This window comes from Pantherophis guttatus, chromosome 8 (assembly GCF_059756535.1).
Source record: "Pantherophis guttatus breed Tessera chromosome 8, ASM5975653v1, whole genome shotgun sequence".
In the NCBI taxonomy this organism is placed as follows: Eukaryota; Metazoa; Chordata; class Lepidosauria; order Squamata; family Colubridae; genus Pantherophis; species Pantherophis guttatus.
The window spans coordinates 65,862,119-65,876,901 of NC_142070.1; the positions used below are offsets into that span (position 1 = coordinate 65,862,119).

Genomic DNA, 14,783 nt, shown 5'->3' on the forward strand with positions numbered 1-14,783 from the left:
TTTCATTAGTGGGAATTGTTTGGGTATAAAGGTAAAGGTAAAGGTTCCCCTCGCACATATGTGCTAGTCATTCCTGACTCTAGGGGGTGGTGCTCATCTCCATTTCAAATCTGAAGAGCCAGCGTTGTCCGAAGACGTCTCCGTGGTCATGTGGCTGGCATGACTAAACGCCAAAGGCACACGGAACGCTGTTACCTTCCCACCAAAGGTGGTCCCTACTTTTCTACTTGCATTTTTTATGTGCTTTCGAACTGCTAGGTTGGCAGTAGCTGGGGCAAGTAACGGGAGCTCACCCCATTATGAGGCACTAGGGATTTGAACCGCTGAACTGCCAACCATTCAATCGACAAGCTCAGCATCTTAGCCACTGAGCCACCGCATCCCTGTTTGGGTATAGCATGTCTTTTTTTCCAGGGACAAGTCAAAAAAGGCTGCACCGTATTCATATCTGCAGGGCTTTCCTTGAACCTTTTCAACCCATCCTGAGTAATGCCATTTCGAGAAATGGAATAGTATTGTGGATAGGATTTTTTTTTGTTCATTGTCAGAGACTGTTCAATTTCTCTCTCTCCCCCCCCCCAATTAATGTGTATCTAAGTTTATGATGTTGCTTCTGTTAAAGGTGATGGTAGTGGTAGGAGGCCAAGCCCCAAAGGCTATCCGCAGTGTGGAGTGTTATGATTTTAAAGAACACCGATGGCACCAAGTTGCTGAACTGCCTTCCAGAAGATGCAGGGCAGGTACCCCAACACTTTAAACTGATGCTTCCTGCATGCAAACTTAAATCTATGTCAGCTATTTCCTTTTTATTGTATGATATAATGTATTTTATTGATTAGTCAATTGACCATATCAGACAGGAGCACCAGCCATTGTAAAATGCAATAAAATGAGATATGATACAGCAAAATGAGATAAAATAACTAGGTAAAGGTAAAGGTTCCCCTCGCACAGATGTGCCAGTCTTTCCTGACTCTAGGGGGCAGTGCTCATCTCCGTTTGAAAGCTGAAGAGCCAGCGCTGTCCAAAGATGTCTCTGTGGTCATATGGCCGGCATGACTAAACGCCAAAGGTGCATGGAACACTGTTACCTTCCCACCAAAATTGGTCCCTGTTTTTCTACTTTCATTTTTTACGTGCTTTCGAACTGCTAGGTTGGCAGAAGCTGGGACAAGTAATGGGAGCTCACCCCATTACGCAGCACTAGGGATTCGAACCGCCGAACTGCTGACCTTTCTGATTGACAAGCTCCGTGCCTTAGCCACTGAGCCACCGCATGAGATAAAATAGAATAAAATATACTAGGCAAGATAAAGTGAAGTTAAAAGAGTACGATTTTTAAAAAAGTGTAAAGTAAAATAGAAGAAGAGCTATTTCCTCTTTTTAAAATATGGTCTGGTGTTCATGATATATGAAAAGACTCTTCTACTAGAACAGAACCCCTTTTTTTTCCCCAGGAGTTGTATACATGAATGGTCTTGTCTTTGCTGTTGGTGGCTTCAATGGCTCCTTGAGGGTTCGTACTGTGGATTCTTATGATCCAGTAAAAGATCAGTGGACAAGCATTGCTAGCATGCGGGACAGAAGAAGCACTTTGGGCGCTGCTGTATTAAACGGGCTTCTATATGCTGTCGGAGGTTTTGATGGAAGTACAGGTATATAATTTTATATAGTGACATCACCATACAACCCTTCTTTGTATAAGGTATCTAGACTGTGGAGTGTTTTTGTTGCAATGATTCTCACTATCTTCTCCCCTCCCCCGCCCCCCAAAACACATTTTGGCATCTTTTTTCTTAAATTCCAAACAGAAAATTTCATTATCAAACATACAGAAATGCTAAATGTAAATCATTAGAAGTACGATACTATAGAAAGTTTTTGAAAATTTCTTTTCTAGAGCAGTGATGGCGAACCTTCTTTTCCTCGGGTACCGAAAGTGTGTGTGTGTGTGCACGATAGCGCACACGCATGTGCCCATACCAATAATTCAATGTCCCCCATGCGCCCCACCCCCCTGCGCAACCCCCCCATGTTGTTGCACTCCATGCGCAGCCTCCCATGCTCCCCTGCGCATGTGTGCATGACCTCCCCTGTGCCCCATTTTGGGCCTAGCAGGCCTCCCTGAAGCCTCCGGAGGCTGGAAACGGCCCATTTCCTGACTTCCTGTGGGCCTGGTAGGCCCGTTTTTTGCCCTGCCCAGGCTCCAGAGGCTTTCTTGGAGCCTGGGGAGGGCGAAAATGGCCTCCCCACCCCAGAGGCCCTCCAGAGGCCGAAAACATCATCCCAGAGCCTCTGTGCGATCCTTGTACTTACCTGGCATTCAAAATGGGCCGCGTGGAGACTCCTGGGAGGTGAGGGGAGGCATGGGCGTGGCCAGCCGAAAATCAGCTGGCTGGTGTGCTCATGTGTGCTGGAGCCGAGCTAGGGCAATGGCTCGCGTGCCTGCAGGTATGGCTCTGCATGCCACCTGTGGTACTTGTGCCATAGGTTCACCATCACAGTTCTAGAGTATATCTTGTTTCTCATTTGTGTCATTTCACCTGAAGAATCATCCTGCAGCTGAATCTATCTTGGGGGAGGGACATGCAGTCAGGCACACAAACACTTATGTGTGCTATTTCAGCAGGTGGCCTTACCAGCTGAATTAGTTTGGGCTTCAGGCCAAGCCAGATTGGATCTGGGTTAAAAGTTGGATAGGAGACCATTGGGGGATTCTGCAGGCTAAATTTGGGAAATCAAAAAAGTGATCCTAAAAGAAGGCATTGGTAAACCAGTGCTGTTGCATAGATATGTCGATGAAGTCATCAGAAGGAAAAATCTGTGCAAAGGAACTTTTATTTATGCAGTGAATTTTAGCCAGTTATCTCTAATGGTAGCCAAACGGTATGCTTTTAGATGCTTTTTACTTACTGCAAAACAACAACAGATTCAGTAATGCTTCATTTTGATTAAGTTTCTTTATGCTTTATTACAGGTTTATCCTCAGTAGAAGCCTATAATATGAAGACTAATGAATGGTTTCATGTAGCTCCAATGCACACAAGGAGAAGTAGTGTTGGAGTAGGTGTAATTGGAGGTAAGATTTCTGAGTTGACTTTTCTCTCTGCATGACTCAACTTTTTAGATATCTAATCCTAAAGGCCCTGCCTATTCAAAGAAAGCTCATTAAGAATGTTATGAAGGCAGAGTGGAACTTTATTTTGAATAGAAGGCCCAGGAATGCTGCTTCACTGTTTCTGCTCTACTTCTCCATCCTTCTTTCCAATCCTTTTTTGTGCTGTGGCTCTGACACCATTTGCTTGGCTTATTCTAGAAAGTAAAATTATTCCTTTTATGAAATGCCTATTCAGATAGAAGGTTTTATTGTGGAGGGGGGGGGGCTAAAAAGCTGCTGGGAAATGGGTTAATGGTTTACATTATAAATATTCTTTCCTCGTTGAGTGAATAGCCTGATTAAGATTTTTATTTTCATCCATAAAAATATTTGACCCATAAATTAGGGAAGTGGGTTTATAGAATGAAGAGAATAATGTATACTTTAAATCATATCTTTCAAAAGCCGTTAAAATAACACTTTTTCTATTTTTTAAAAAATTAATAAATGTTGCACTTGTAATTTTCAAAATGTTTACAACTAAATTATTAATGTAAAAAGAGTACATTTGTCCTTACAACATGACTAGACTAGACTAGACTAGACTAGACTAGACTAGACTAGACTAGACTAGACTAGACTAGAATAGAATAGAATAGAATAGAATAGAATAGAATAGAATAGAATTTTTTATTGGCCAGGTGTGATTGGACACACAAGGAATCTGTCTTGGTGCATACACTCTCAGAGTACATAAAAGAAAAGATACATTAGTCAAGAATCACTTAAAGAAGCACTTACTGTCATTCAAGGCTATAGCATGTAAACTGGAAGAAACCAGTTTATTGATACAAAATAGTGTTAATTCTCTATGAAATGCCCTGTATGTATTTGAATATTGCTGTTGTATGTTAATGTACAATTATAATAAATTATAGGATTGTTTAGCAATAAAGCTTAACCTTTTCTATATTTATATTTTAAATATGCTATCTAGTGATTAGATAGATTGTCTATCTATATATGTTTGTGTGTGTATAGCTATGTAATATATACACATTTGCACACATACGTCTCCTAAACCTATTTCTAGGTATGTTGTATGCAGTTGGTGGCTATGATGGTGCATCGCGTCAGTGCCTTAGCACAGTAGAATGTTATAACTATAATTCAAATGAGTGGACCTATGTTGCAGAGATGAGTATTCGACGTAGTGGAGCTGGTGAGCAATCAAAGTTAAATTACGTTTATACTAAGGTGACCAGATTTTAACATTGGTAAAGAGGGACATTGTGGGCGTGGCTTATTTTGTGGGCGTGGCTAGCTGGTCATGTGACTGGGTGGGCGTGGCTAGCTGGTCATGTGACCGGGTGGCCATGGCTATGTGTATAGGGTAAGGTGAACAGATTTTAACATTGGTAAGAGGGACACCATTGTGGGCGTGGCTTATTGTGTGGGCGTGGCTTGGAGGCCATGTGACTGGGTGGGCGTGGCTAGCTGGTCATGTGACCGGGTGGCCATGGCTATGTGTATAGGGACTACTCAGAGGGCTGGAAAGTCATTTCTGACAGGTCCTCGCACTTTTGACTGGTCCTCACACTTATGACCATCCTCATATTTATGCCAATGCAGCATTCTTAACAACCATGTCACTCATTTCACAACTGCTTCTCTTCACCATGGTGATAAGATAGGGGAAAAAACGTAAAATGTGAAGACAGTCGTAAGTTCGAGGACTGGTCAAAAGTGCGAGGACCAGTCAAAAATAACTTTTTCAGCCCTCTGAGTAGTCCATATGCACAAAAGGACTAACCAGAAGGCTGAAAAAAGTCATTTCTGACAGGTCCTCGCACTTTTGACTGGTCCTCACACTTATGACCATCCTCACATTTATGCCCGTGCAGCATTCTTAACAACCATGTCACTCATTTCACAACTGCTTCTCTTCACCATGATGACAAGATAGGGCAAAAATGTAAAATGTGAGGACAGTCGTAAGTTCGAGGACTGGTCAAAAGTGCGAGGACCAGTCAAAAATAACTTTTTCAGCCCTCTGAGTAGTCCATATGCACAAAAGGACTAACCAGAGGGCTGAAAAAAGTCATTTCTGACAGGTCCTCGCACTTTTGACTGGTCCTCACACTTATGACCATCCTCACATTTATGCCCGTGCAGTATTCTTAACAACCATGTCACTCATTTCACAACTGCTTCTCTTCACCATGGTGACAAGATAGGGCAAAAAACGTAAAATGTGAGGACAGTCGTAAGTTCGAGGACTGGTCAAAAGTGCAAGGACCAGTCAAAAATAACTTTTTCAGCCGTCTGAGTAGTCCATATGCACAAAAGGACTAACCAGAGGGCTGAAAAAAGTCATTTCTGACAGGTCCTCGCACTTTTGACTGGTCCTCACACTTATGACCATCCTCACATTTATGCCCGTGCAGTATTCTTAACAACCATGTCACTCATTTCACAACTGCTTCTCTTTACCATGGTGACAAGATAGGGCAAAAAACGTAAAATGTGAGGACAGTCGTAAGTTCGAGGACTGGTCAAAAGTGCGAGGACCAGTCAAAAATAACTTTTTCAGCCCTCTGAGTAGTCCATATGCACAAAAGGACTAACCAGAGGGCTGAAAAAAGTCATTTCTGACAGGTCCTCACACTTTTGACTGGTCCTCACACTTATGACCATCCTCACATTTATGCCCGTGCAGCATTCTTAACAACCATGTCACTCATTTCACAACTGCTTCTCTTCACCATGATGACAAGATAGGGCAAAAATGTAAAATGTGAGGACAGTCGTAAGTTCGAGGACTGGTCAAAAGTGCGAGGGCCAGTCAGAAATAACTTTTTCAGCCCTCTGAGTAGTCCATATGCATAAAAGGATACAGTAATTGAGAGGGATGAAGGAAGGGAAGGGAAATTAGAGTAGGAGTGACGGTTAAGAGAGGGAGGAAGAGAGGAGGAGAAGGAGAAAGGAAGAGGAAGTAGGGAGGAGAAGAAGAGGGGGGGAAGAGAAAGTAAGAAGGAAAGAAAAGAGAGGTGGTAGGTTTGAGGAGAAAGATTGCTGTACAATAAAAAAGATGAAAGGGAAGAAAGCCAACCCCAAACAAATATAAAGATATTAAGATAAAGAATGAATTGTTAAACTTTAAAGAATAAAAGAGAACAAATATGAATAAATAGCAATAATTAGAAACACACATACATACAATGTATTTTCTTTGAACAGAATATTTGGCTGGTTCACAAATTTAAACAGTATTTAGTCATTTCAATTAAATTTACAATTTCTATATTTCCTTTTTGCCATATTTATTCCTCATCTATTTTTTTAAAAAAACAATATTACCCTTCATCCTCATCTCTAATCTTAATCAAATTCAATTTTTCCCTTCTATTCTATTTTATACCCCTTCCCATTGTCATCTATTTTTATATCCATCCTCACATTGGTTAATTATGTAATTATGTAATACAGTTGTTTAATACAAATTCAACATTTTAATATAAATCAATTAGTTATATAACTATCTTTTTTGTATATTAATCAATATGAACATGAATATTCCAATTATTTCCATGCAATCCAATTTCTTACAAATCAATTAATTATACTTACCAATAATAATAAACCAAATAATTTCCCCCATATATTCCTCCAAACCACAACTTAACCATTTCTGCTTTCAACACAGTATACAATTAATAATATCTCAATTATTACAATTCCCTAGTTAAAAAGAGCTTTTTTTTCTTTTGTGTTTTAAAATCTTGAACTCTCCTCTTTTGCCCTAAATAATTTTCCATTGTTTGCACTTACCTTTTTTGGTGAGGAAAAGGAAAATAAATCTGCTGCCTAATTTTCCAACGTTGCAAGCAAACCGCAAAGCCAACAGCCTGTTTTACTTTCAGTTTCGTTTTGAGCTTGGTTTGCACAAAGAGGAAAAAAAAACTGAGCAATTTAGCAAGAGCAGAGCCCTGTGCAAATCAGCTGAGAGGGGGAAGCCGAGCTAATTAACGTAGGGCGGCCCTTTAAAGCCCCGCGGCAAGAGTTTAAACAGGTTTTTTCCCTCTAGCCATCAGCGGGGATTCAGGAGGCAGCCGGGAACCAGGAGGCAGAATGAAAAATCGGGACTTTTTTAAAACGCCGCGGGATGCGGGACAAATTGCTCAAAAGCGGGACTGTCCCGCCACCTTAGTTTATACATAAAATCTCTTCTCCCCCCCCTCCCTCCCTCTCTCCCTCCCTCTCTCTTCCCCCATTACTTTCTCTCTCTCTCTCTTTCTCTCTCTGCCTTTGAATCAGTTTTAACTTTTGGCAAATGCTCGGACAGTCACTGCAGTTTTTACAACAAGATTATTTTGGAAGTAGGACTAGAATTCACAGTGTTTTGGTTTCTAGCTTGATGAATTAACTGCTGCACTAATAGCTGGCTGGAGAATTCTGGGAGTTGAAGTCCACAAGTCTTAAAACTGTCAAGTTTGAAGACTTCTGCTCTAGAAAACTGTACACAATCTTTACATCTAGCTTTCTACGTCAAACACCTCCGTAATTTTTTTTTTAAAATTTGATTTATATGCCGCCCTTCTCCGGAGACTCAGGGCGGCTTACAGTGCGTTAAGCAATAGCCTTCATACTTTTGTCTATTTATACAAAGTCAGCTTATTGCCCCCACAAACTGGGTCCTCAATTTACCTACCTTAGAAAGGATGGAAGGCTGAGTCAGCCTTGAGCCTGGTGAGATTCGAACTTACAGTAATTGCAGACAGCTGGTGTTAATCACAATGCTATCAGTCTGCTGAGCCCCCAGGCCCTGTAGTTTGAAGTAATGCCACCAGGCCTTTTGTAGTTTGAAGTAATGCTTCAAACTACAAAAATCCCTGCTCAGGGTCTCTTCCGGGTTTATCCCCTTTTAAACAGCCTTCTGTCTCCAACCAAAATTCTAGAGACTCTATAGAAGTCTGCTTTAGTCATCAGTGTTATGTTGCCTTAACCATAAATGACGAAGGCCTCCCCCCTTTTATTCAGAATGTGGTTTGTGACTCTGTAACATCAGCTGAAGGATAAAGGTCATAGCCCCTGCATTCCAAAGGCTAAAATGTGCAGTGCATTTTTCTATTTAAAGGGATAAACTTTGTTTCATCCCAATTTAAATCCTACATCCATCCATCCATCTAGCACCTCCATTCATCTATGAAGTTAGCTGTAGCTTATGGAAACCTAAGCCTTTTCATAACATTTCTTAGACTGAGAAGGTAGCACCAGACTCCTGATCTACCATAATATAGAATATTATTAAATCTATTTAATATATTTTGCATTTTAAAAAATCACAATGTGACTGCAATTTTTGGATTTTTATACTTAAAATCTTGGAGGAGGGCTTGCAAATGATGCTCTCGTATTGAAAAATATTTGTGTCATGTGATCTCTGACTTTTTAACAATTAAAATCTTGTTGATGCAATTCTCTCCACTATTCATTAACTTTTTTAAAAAATTGATAGCATTTGAGAAGACAATAGATCCTTTTCTCTGATTTCTGAATATTTTTTATTTTCTCTTTGCAGGTGTTGGGGTTTTAAATAACTTACTCTATGCAGTTGGAGGACATGATGGCCCTTTAGTTAGAAAAAGTGCTGAAGTTTATGATCCCACCATCAATGTATGGAAACAAGTTGCAGATATGAACATGTGTAGGAGAAATGCAGGTAAATTATTTGAAGTCATAAAGAACTTTTTAATAGTCAGTTTGAAAAAGCACTAGTTTTCATGCAATTTTTAAAAATCATCAGTACAATCATAAATAAGGCAATGGAATATGTTAAGAGTAGCCTGTTATATATAGGCATAAAAATATAGGTTCGTTTTCTTAATGGATATACACTCAGACAACATTATAGCAGTTCCCAGCAATTTTAAAACTAGAATGCTTTCTACTGTTTCAATATTATAGCACATAAGTAGAAGACAAGGGGGAAAAAACAGAATTATGATATAGTTCTACCAAGACTGAATTGGTCATGTTTAAATTGCTCATTATTTTCTGTTTTGTTTTTATTTTGTCTTAATTGTTAGCTGCTCAGAGTCATGTATGTGAGATGTGACACTATATAAATTTAATAAACACATGCACACTGTTCAAGTAAACAATGCATATTTTTTGGCTTAAGCATTTTCCATTAAAATTACTCCCAAAGATGCTTGCAAACATGAACTTAAGCCATTTCTTAAATGGGATATTTTAAATTTAATTTTCTTTACAAAAAATACACAAAAAGCCATGAACAAAGCAGATTGAAAAACCGTAATGTACACTTGCCCAGTAGATAACCTAATGAATTGTTAAATTATATTACAAAATAGCAATAGCACTTAGACTGCTTTATAGCTCTCTCTAAGCAATTTACAGAGTCATCCTATTGTCCCCACAATCTGGGTCCTCATTTTACTGACCTCGGAAGGATGGAAGAGTGAGCCAACCTTGTTCCAGTGAGAATTGAACTGCCGAACTGCTGGCAATTAGCAATCGACAGTCAACAGAAGTAGCCTACAGTTCTGCATTCTAACCACTGTGCCACCATGGCAAAAAATAAAAAAATAAAAAAATAAACTAATTAACTAATTTAAACTAATTGTTTAAACTAAAAATTATGTTAAATTAATAACAATTCTCTAAATATATCACATCATGTTTAATAATAATCTGTAAAATTATTATTCTTGTAAAGTATCATGATTCTGTTTTTGTGCTGTAAACTGTAAACCATCCTGAGGTGCTGGAAATGAGGTAGAATATAAATTTAATAAATTTCTATCGTCGTCATTGTTGCAGTTGTTTGTTCCTCCAATTTTTTTTTTATTGAAAAAGTTTTACAAATACAAATTTTTCCCCATTTCCCCCCCCTTTCCCTCCCTAGCCCTCCCTAACCCTCCCCTCCTCCCATGACTTCCCCAAGGTGAAATCCAAATCCAAATCGTATTGTGTCATCATACTTTACCACACATCTATTCTACCCCCTGTGTACTATACATTTCTGCATGACATTGAACTATTCTACCCCCTATATGCTATACATTTCTACACAACATGCAAGTAAAAACTATCTGGTACTTCCTAGTTTGGTATTTGTTCTGCACATAGTCTATCCATTTTTTCCACTCCCATGCATCAGTCTCTTAAGTCCGGTCTTTTAAGTATGCTGATATCTTCGCCATTTCTGCAAAACTGGCCACCTTCAAAGTCCATTCTTCGATAGTAGGCAAAACATCCCTTTTCCAATATTGACCAATCAGTAACCTAGCTGCTGTCACCATATATAATATCAATTTTGTCTCACCCCTTGAAAAATCCTTAACTATGCCCAATAAAAACAATTGAGGAGAAAATTGGAGTTTTTTCTTCAGAACATTTTGCATAACCCACCAAATTTTTATCCAGAAAGCCTTCACTTTCTTGCAAGTCCACCATATATGATAATATGTAGCATCTAAACAATCACATCTGTAGGCAGGTTACAGACATTGAATAAAATGCACTACAAAATATTAAAACTGTAAATAAGGATCTGAAATTTAAAATTCAATTAAAATCAAACCAAGATGATCTTTCATTGAAAGAAGATCTCAGTTTAGCTAATGAAATGCTTTGTAATATAAATATAAATGTCTTCAATAATTTATCAATCTGAATAAAATATCTACTTGACATTAATATGAGAATGCTGTTAAATATCAATCAATTGGTGGCAGGGGATAGTAACGATTTTAGCAATGTTAATCTTGCCCCATCAACCTAATGAAATTTTAACCCCTCTATAATTTGAGCCTGGTCATTTATGGCTCTTGTGAGAAGTCTGAATTAATTTGTTCAATGATCAATGTGTTTGTGTGGTCCTTGGCTGCCTGTTCCTTTACTGTTTTTTTGTTGATCTTAAAAGGCAGAAGCTATCTATTACTTCAGTCTCTTTACTTTCAATTCTAAGGCTGGGTACTTCTTGTACCTATTGTCATAATTTGGTCTTTGTATTTATTTTTAGACTCACGTTTATATTTGCTCCTTGATTTTTACTACTAAAGCTTCCAGAACTTTTGTATTTTTGGCTATCAAAGAAGTGTCATCAGCACACAAGAGATTATTATTTGGCAAGGACAATTGATGCTCCTTCCTTTTTTATTTACCTTTGTGTTTGTTTTCTTTGCCATCATTGTTATTTTGTGCTGCTTTTGTGCTGTAAACTCTAAACCATCTTGAGGTGCTAGAAATGAGGTAGAATATAAATTAAATAAATTTCTATCGTTGTTGTTGTTGCAGTTGTTTGTTCCTCCAATTTTTCTTCCAAAACTAAACTACGGTAGCAAATATTGCCTGGATAGTGAGCAACCAAGTGATAATGTTTTACGTCTTTTTCATATTAGGGGTTTCTGCGGTGAATGGACTTTTATATGTAATTGGAGGCGATGATGGCTCCTGTAACTTGGCCACAGTGGAATATTATAACCCAACGACAGATAAATGGACAGTTGTATCATCATGTATGAGTACAGGAAGAAGTTATGCAGGTATTGAAAAATAAATTTGGAAAATACTGTTCCCTTCTAGAAGAAAAATTGGTATATTTTCCAGCTTAGGAATTGCTTTATCGTCATCATCATAATCATCACCACTATTTTGAGTATCAGGAATGGAAGGAAGTATGGCAACAACATTAGCAGAATAGGCAGGATCTTTTACTTTTTAAATGGAAGTCATACCAGTTGTAGCATATGGTGCAAAATAAGTTAATAATTGTGGAATCATTGATCCTGTGGTCAGGCAAGGAGAGAAGTAAATGACAAAATGCATATTGTGATATCACAATGCATGTTTTATCATTTTGAGATTTTGTTGAGAAGTCTGTGGATTTGGATAGCTTATACTTTTTTAGATTCCATATCCTGTCTTCAGTAAGGTGGTACTCGTGACAAGTATTACAAGCATATGAAGCATTTGTGAACAAACTCCAATATTATTTAGGAATGTTCCAATACAAAGAATTGATCTCTTGCATCTCTCTTTCTAGGTGTGACTGTTATTGACAAACCATTGTGAATTGGTGCAGATATTTTCCCTCTTGATTATGCACTTAAAAAGCAAGCTTTAACAAGTAGTGTTGAAGTGATTAAGCATCCAAGCACTTCTCAACTTGTAGCTGTGCACTGAGACATGTTGGAAACTGCAATTAAGGTTTAAAATGAAGATTATTCCAGGTTGAAGCAAAGTGTAGCATTATTCCACAGTAGGCTGCATCTACTGGAGATGTACAAAACTGTATGGACCTTATTTGCTGGATTTCTAGACAAAATTCATTTTCTTAAGAGCCAATCATGTCTCCCATATGGTTGACTATAGATTTTTTTTCTAGTAGAACATAATATGTTCTGTGGAAAGTTAAAAAATAAAGATTTGGGGGGGGGGGGGTAAAATGTCCATGAATAGTAGGTTTTATGTCCGTATTACTTTTTCTCACTCATCTTTGGTTACATTACAAATGTTTGCATATTTATAAATTTTCTTTATATTTGTTAGGGACTTACTGATATTATTTATAACTGGCATGGTATTCCAAAATGTGCCAGTACTACATTGTAAAACAGAGGTATATATTTTGATATTTACTAATGCCATGAAACTGATACCATACAAAACTCAATTAAAAAGTGTTTTAACTTATATTGGTGATTCATATTCAGCAAGATCCCTTTGTTATGTTTTAATGTATTTATCTTAATTGTAATTGGGCATGATAATTATGGAATAAAATGAATGTAGAGGGTTATTTTACTTGCATGGCATTTAAAACTCTTCCTGTGTAACTATTTAAAAAGTTGGTGTAACTATTTAAAACTGTTAGCTACTATTAATTACTGTATTATATGTGAACATATTTGTACAAGAAATACATTAAACTTCTGGATGTGTTAAATTTGACCCAAAGTATTGTCATTTTGATCTGTTTTCTTTAATAAAAATTTACATACTTGTTTTCTCAAGTTTGGGGTTGCTTTTTATCTGATTGCTCTTTCATTGGCAGATAGCTTCCGTCTCATCAGCTCATGAAACAATACCAAAAACAGATTATGGAACTAGTTAATGTAATATGTTGATTTTATTTCTAGTGCATGATTTAGTACTATGGTGTTTGAAGTGTAGAGACATAATATTAGTAGAATAGGTAGAATTACTGGGACATAATAATAACTTGCTGTTTTGCTTCTGTAAGAATTGCTTTGCTAAGAATTGGAATTGCCTCGGCCATTTGCTCCTACCAGCGATCTAACTTCTGTTACCTTGTTATCTTGTTTTTCTGTATAACTCTGCACCTGGTGGATATCTCAAGAAGCGGGGTTGCTAAGCACCCAGCCCCTCTGTTGCTAAGCACTCAACCCCTTGTTCCTTGCTGCACTGCCAAAGGAAGTCATGGGCCAAGGGGCCAGAATTGGGTATTAAGCTAATGTCTCTGAAGGTATAAAAGGATGCCATACCTTTCCCAAGGTGTGGCTATTCCTTACATGCATTATATCTGTATGTTCTGGATATAGTTTCACCCAGGGGTGAAATTTACTTATCTTTGCTCTACTGGTTTGCAAATGTGAGCATGCATGCGCAGAGGGTCAAAAACAGGACGTGATGATGTCCAGGTGGGTGGGCAGAGCCTCCCAACGCCGGGCTACCGGTTCGCCCAAGCCGGATAGAACTGGCTGAATTTCACCACTGGTTTCACCCAGTATTTTGTTTTGGCCATAAATATAATCTGCTGCTTTTTGCAAGCCTCCTCTTGAGTCTCATTCTCTTTGGTATCTCAGTGGCTCGGGAAGCTTCTGGGACCTTACGTTTTCTGGTGCCCAACAACATGGGGCTCGAGGGCATTGTTCCTTTGAGGTTGCTGCATTCAGCTGCTCACAAGCTGAACTTCTTTGTAGTTCAGTGGCCTTCACTACAGCGAACGGTAGAAACCAGCTAGGACCAGAAGTGAAGTCAAGAGCGCTCCTGGAAAACTTTATCCAGTGACTTTGATGAGGTCATTTGCTGGCAGGCTCCTATTCTGCCTACCCTGAACGCCTAACCAAAGAGGCTTGCTCAGAGGATTGTGGAACTGAGCTCTTCTAGGTGAGTAGAAAGTTTTTTGGAGGGGGAAGGGGTGGGGAGTGTTTCCTTGTGTGTGTGAGTAACTGGGATGTGGGAAATACCTACTAGAGTTTTGCCTAACTTTGAAAGGAGTGTGACTGGTGGAATGACATGGAATTTTGAAGTTCAGGAGATGGTTCTGACCAAACGTCAGACTGGCAGGGGAGGTCCAGGAAAAAGGGAGGGTTTGGTGAGGCTTTGAACCAATGGAAAGGTCTGGGAAATCCCCTCAGGAGAAAGAGAAGGTATAGTCAGGATTCGAGCTGATGGAAAGAAATCCCTTGGGGAAAAAATGGGCAACCATACTGGTAGCCTGTTCAAAACAAATAACCTAGTAAAAAGAATAGGGCCGTGTTTTCCATTAGGCTGCGTGTTAGCCCACTGGAACACATTAAAAACATGTTGTAAAAAAGAAAAAAAGTATAAATTTTTTTTTTTTTAATTGGTGGTAGTAAAAGTTGCTTTTAAAAATGTCTTTTAAAAAGAAAAATAAATAGAAATTTGAAGG

General features: G+C 38.6%; 1 protein-coding gene across 1 annotated transcript in view; it reads left to right on the forward strand.

Annotated features, from left to right (window-relative positions):
* The window catches only part of KLHL2 (kelch like family member 2), a 38,261-nt gene extending 25,121 nt beyond the window's left edge, over positions 1-13,140 (forward strand). The window contains exons 9-15 of the mRNA XM_034411421.3: positions 623-740; positions 1,458-1,655; positions 2,978-3,079; positions 4,191-4,319; positions 8,679-8,819; positions 11,527-11,670; positions 12,171-13,140. Of these exons, the coding sequence (XP_034267312.2) occupies positions 623-740; positions 1,458-1,655; positions 2,978-3,079; positions 4,191-4,319; positions 8,679-8,819; positions 11,527-11,670; positions 12,171-12,199 (861 nt within the window). The 3' untranslated portion in view covers positions 12,200-13,140. The remainder of the gene's footprint in view (positions 1-622; positions 741-1,457; positions 1,656-2,977; positions 3,080-4,190; positions 4,320-8,678; positions 8,820-11,526; positions 11,671-12,170) is intronic.
* The last annotated feature ends 1,643 nt before the right edge of the window (positions 13,141-14,783 follow it).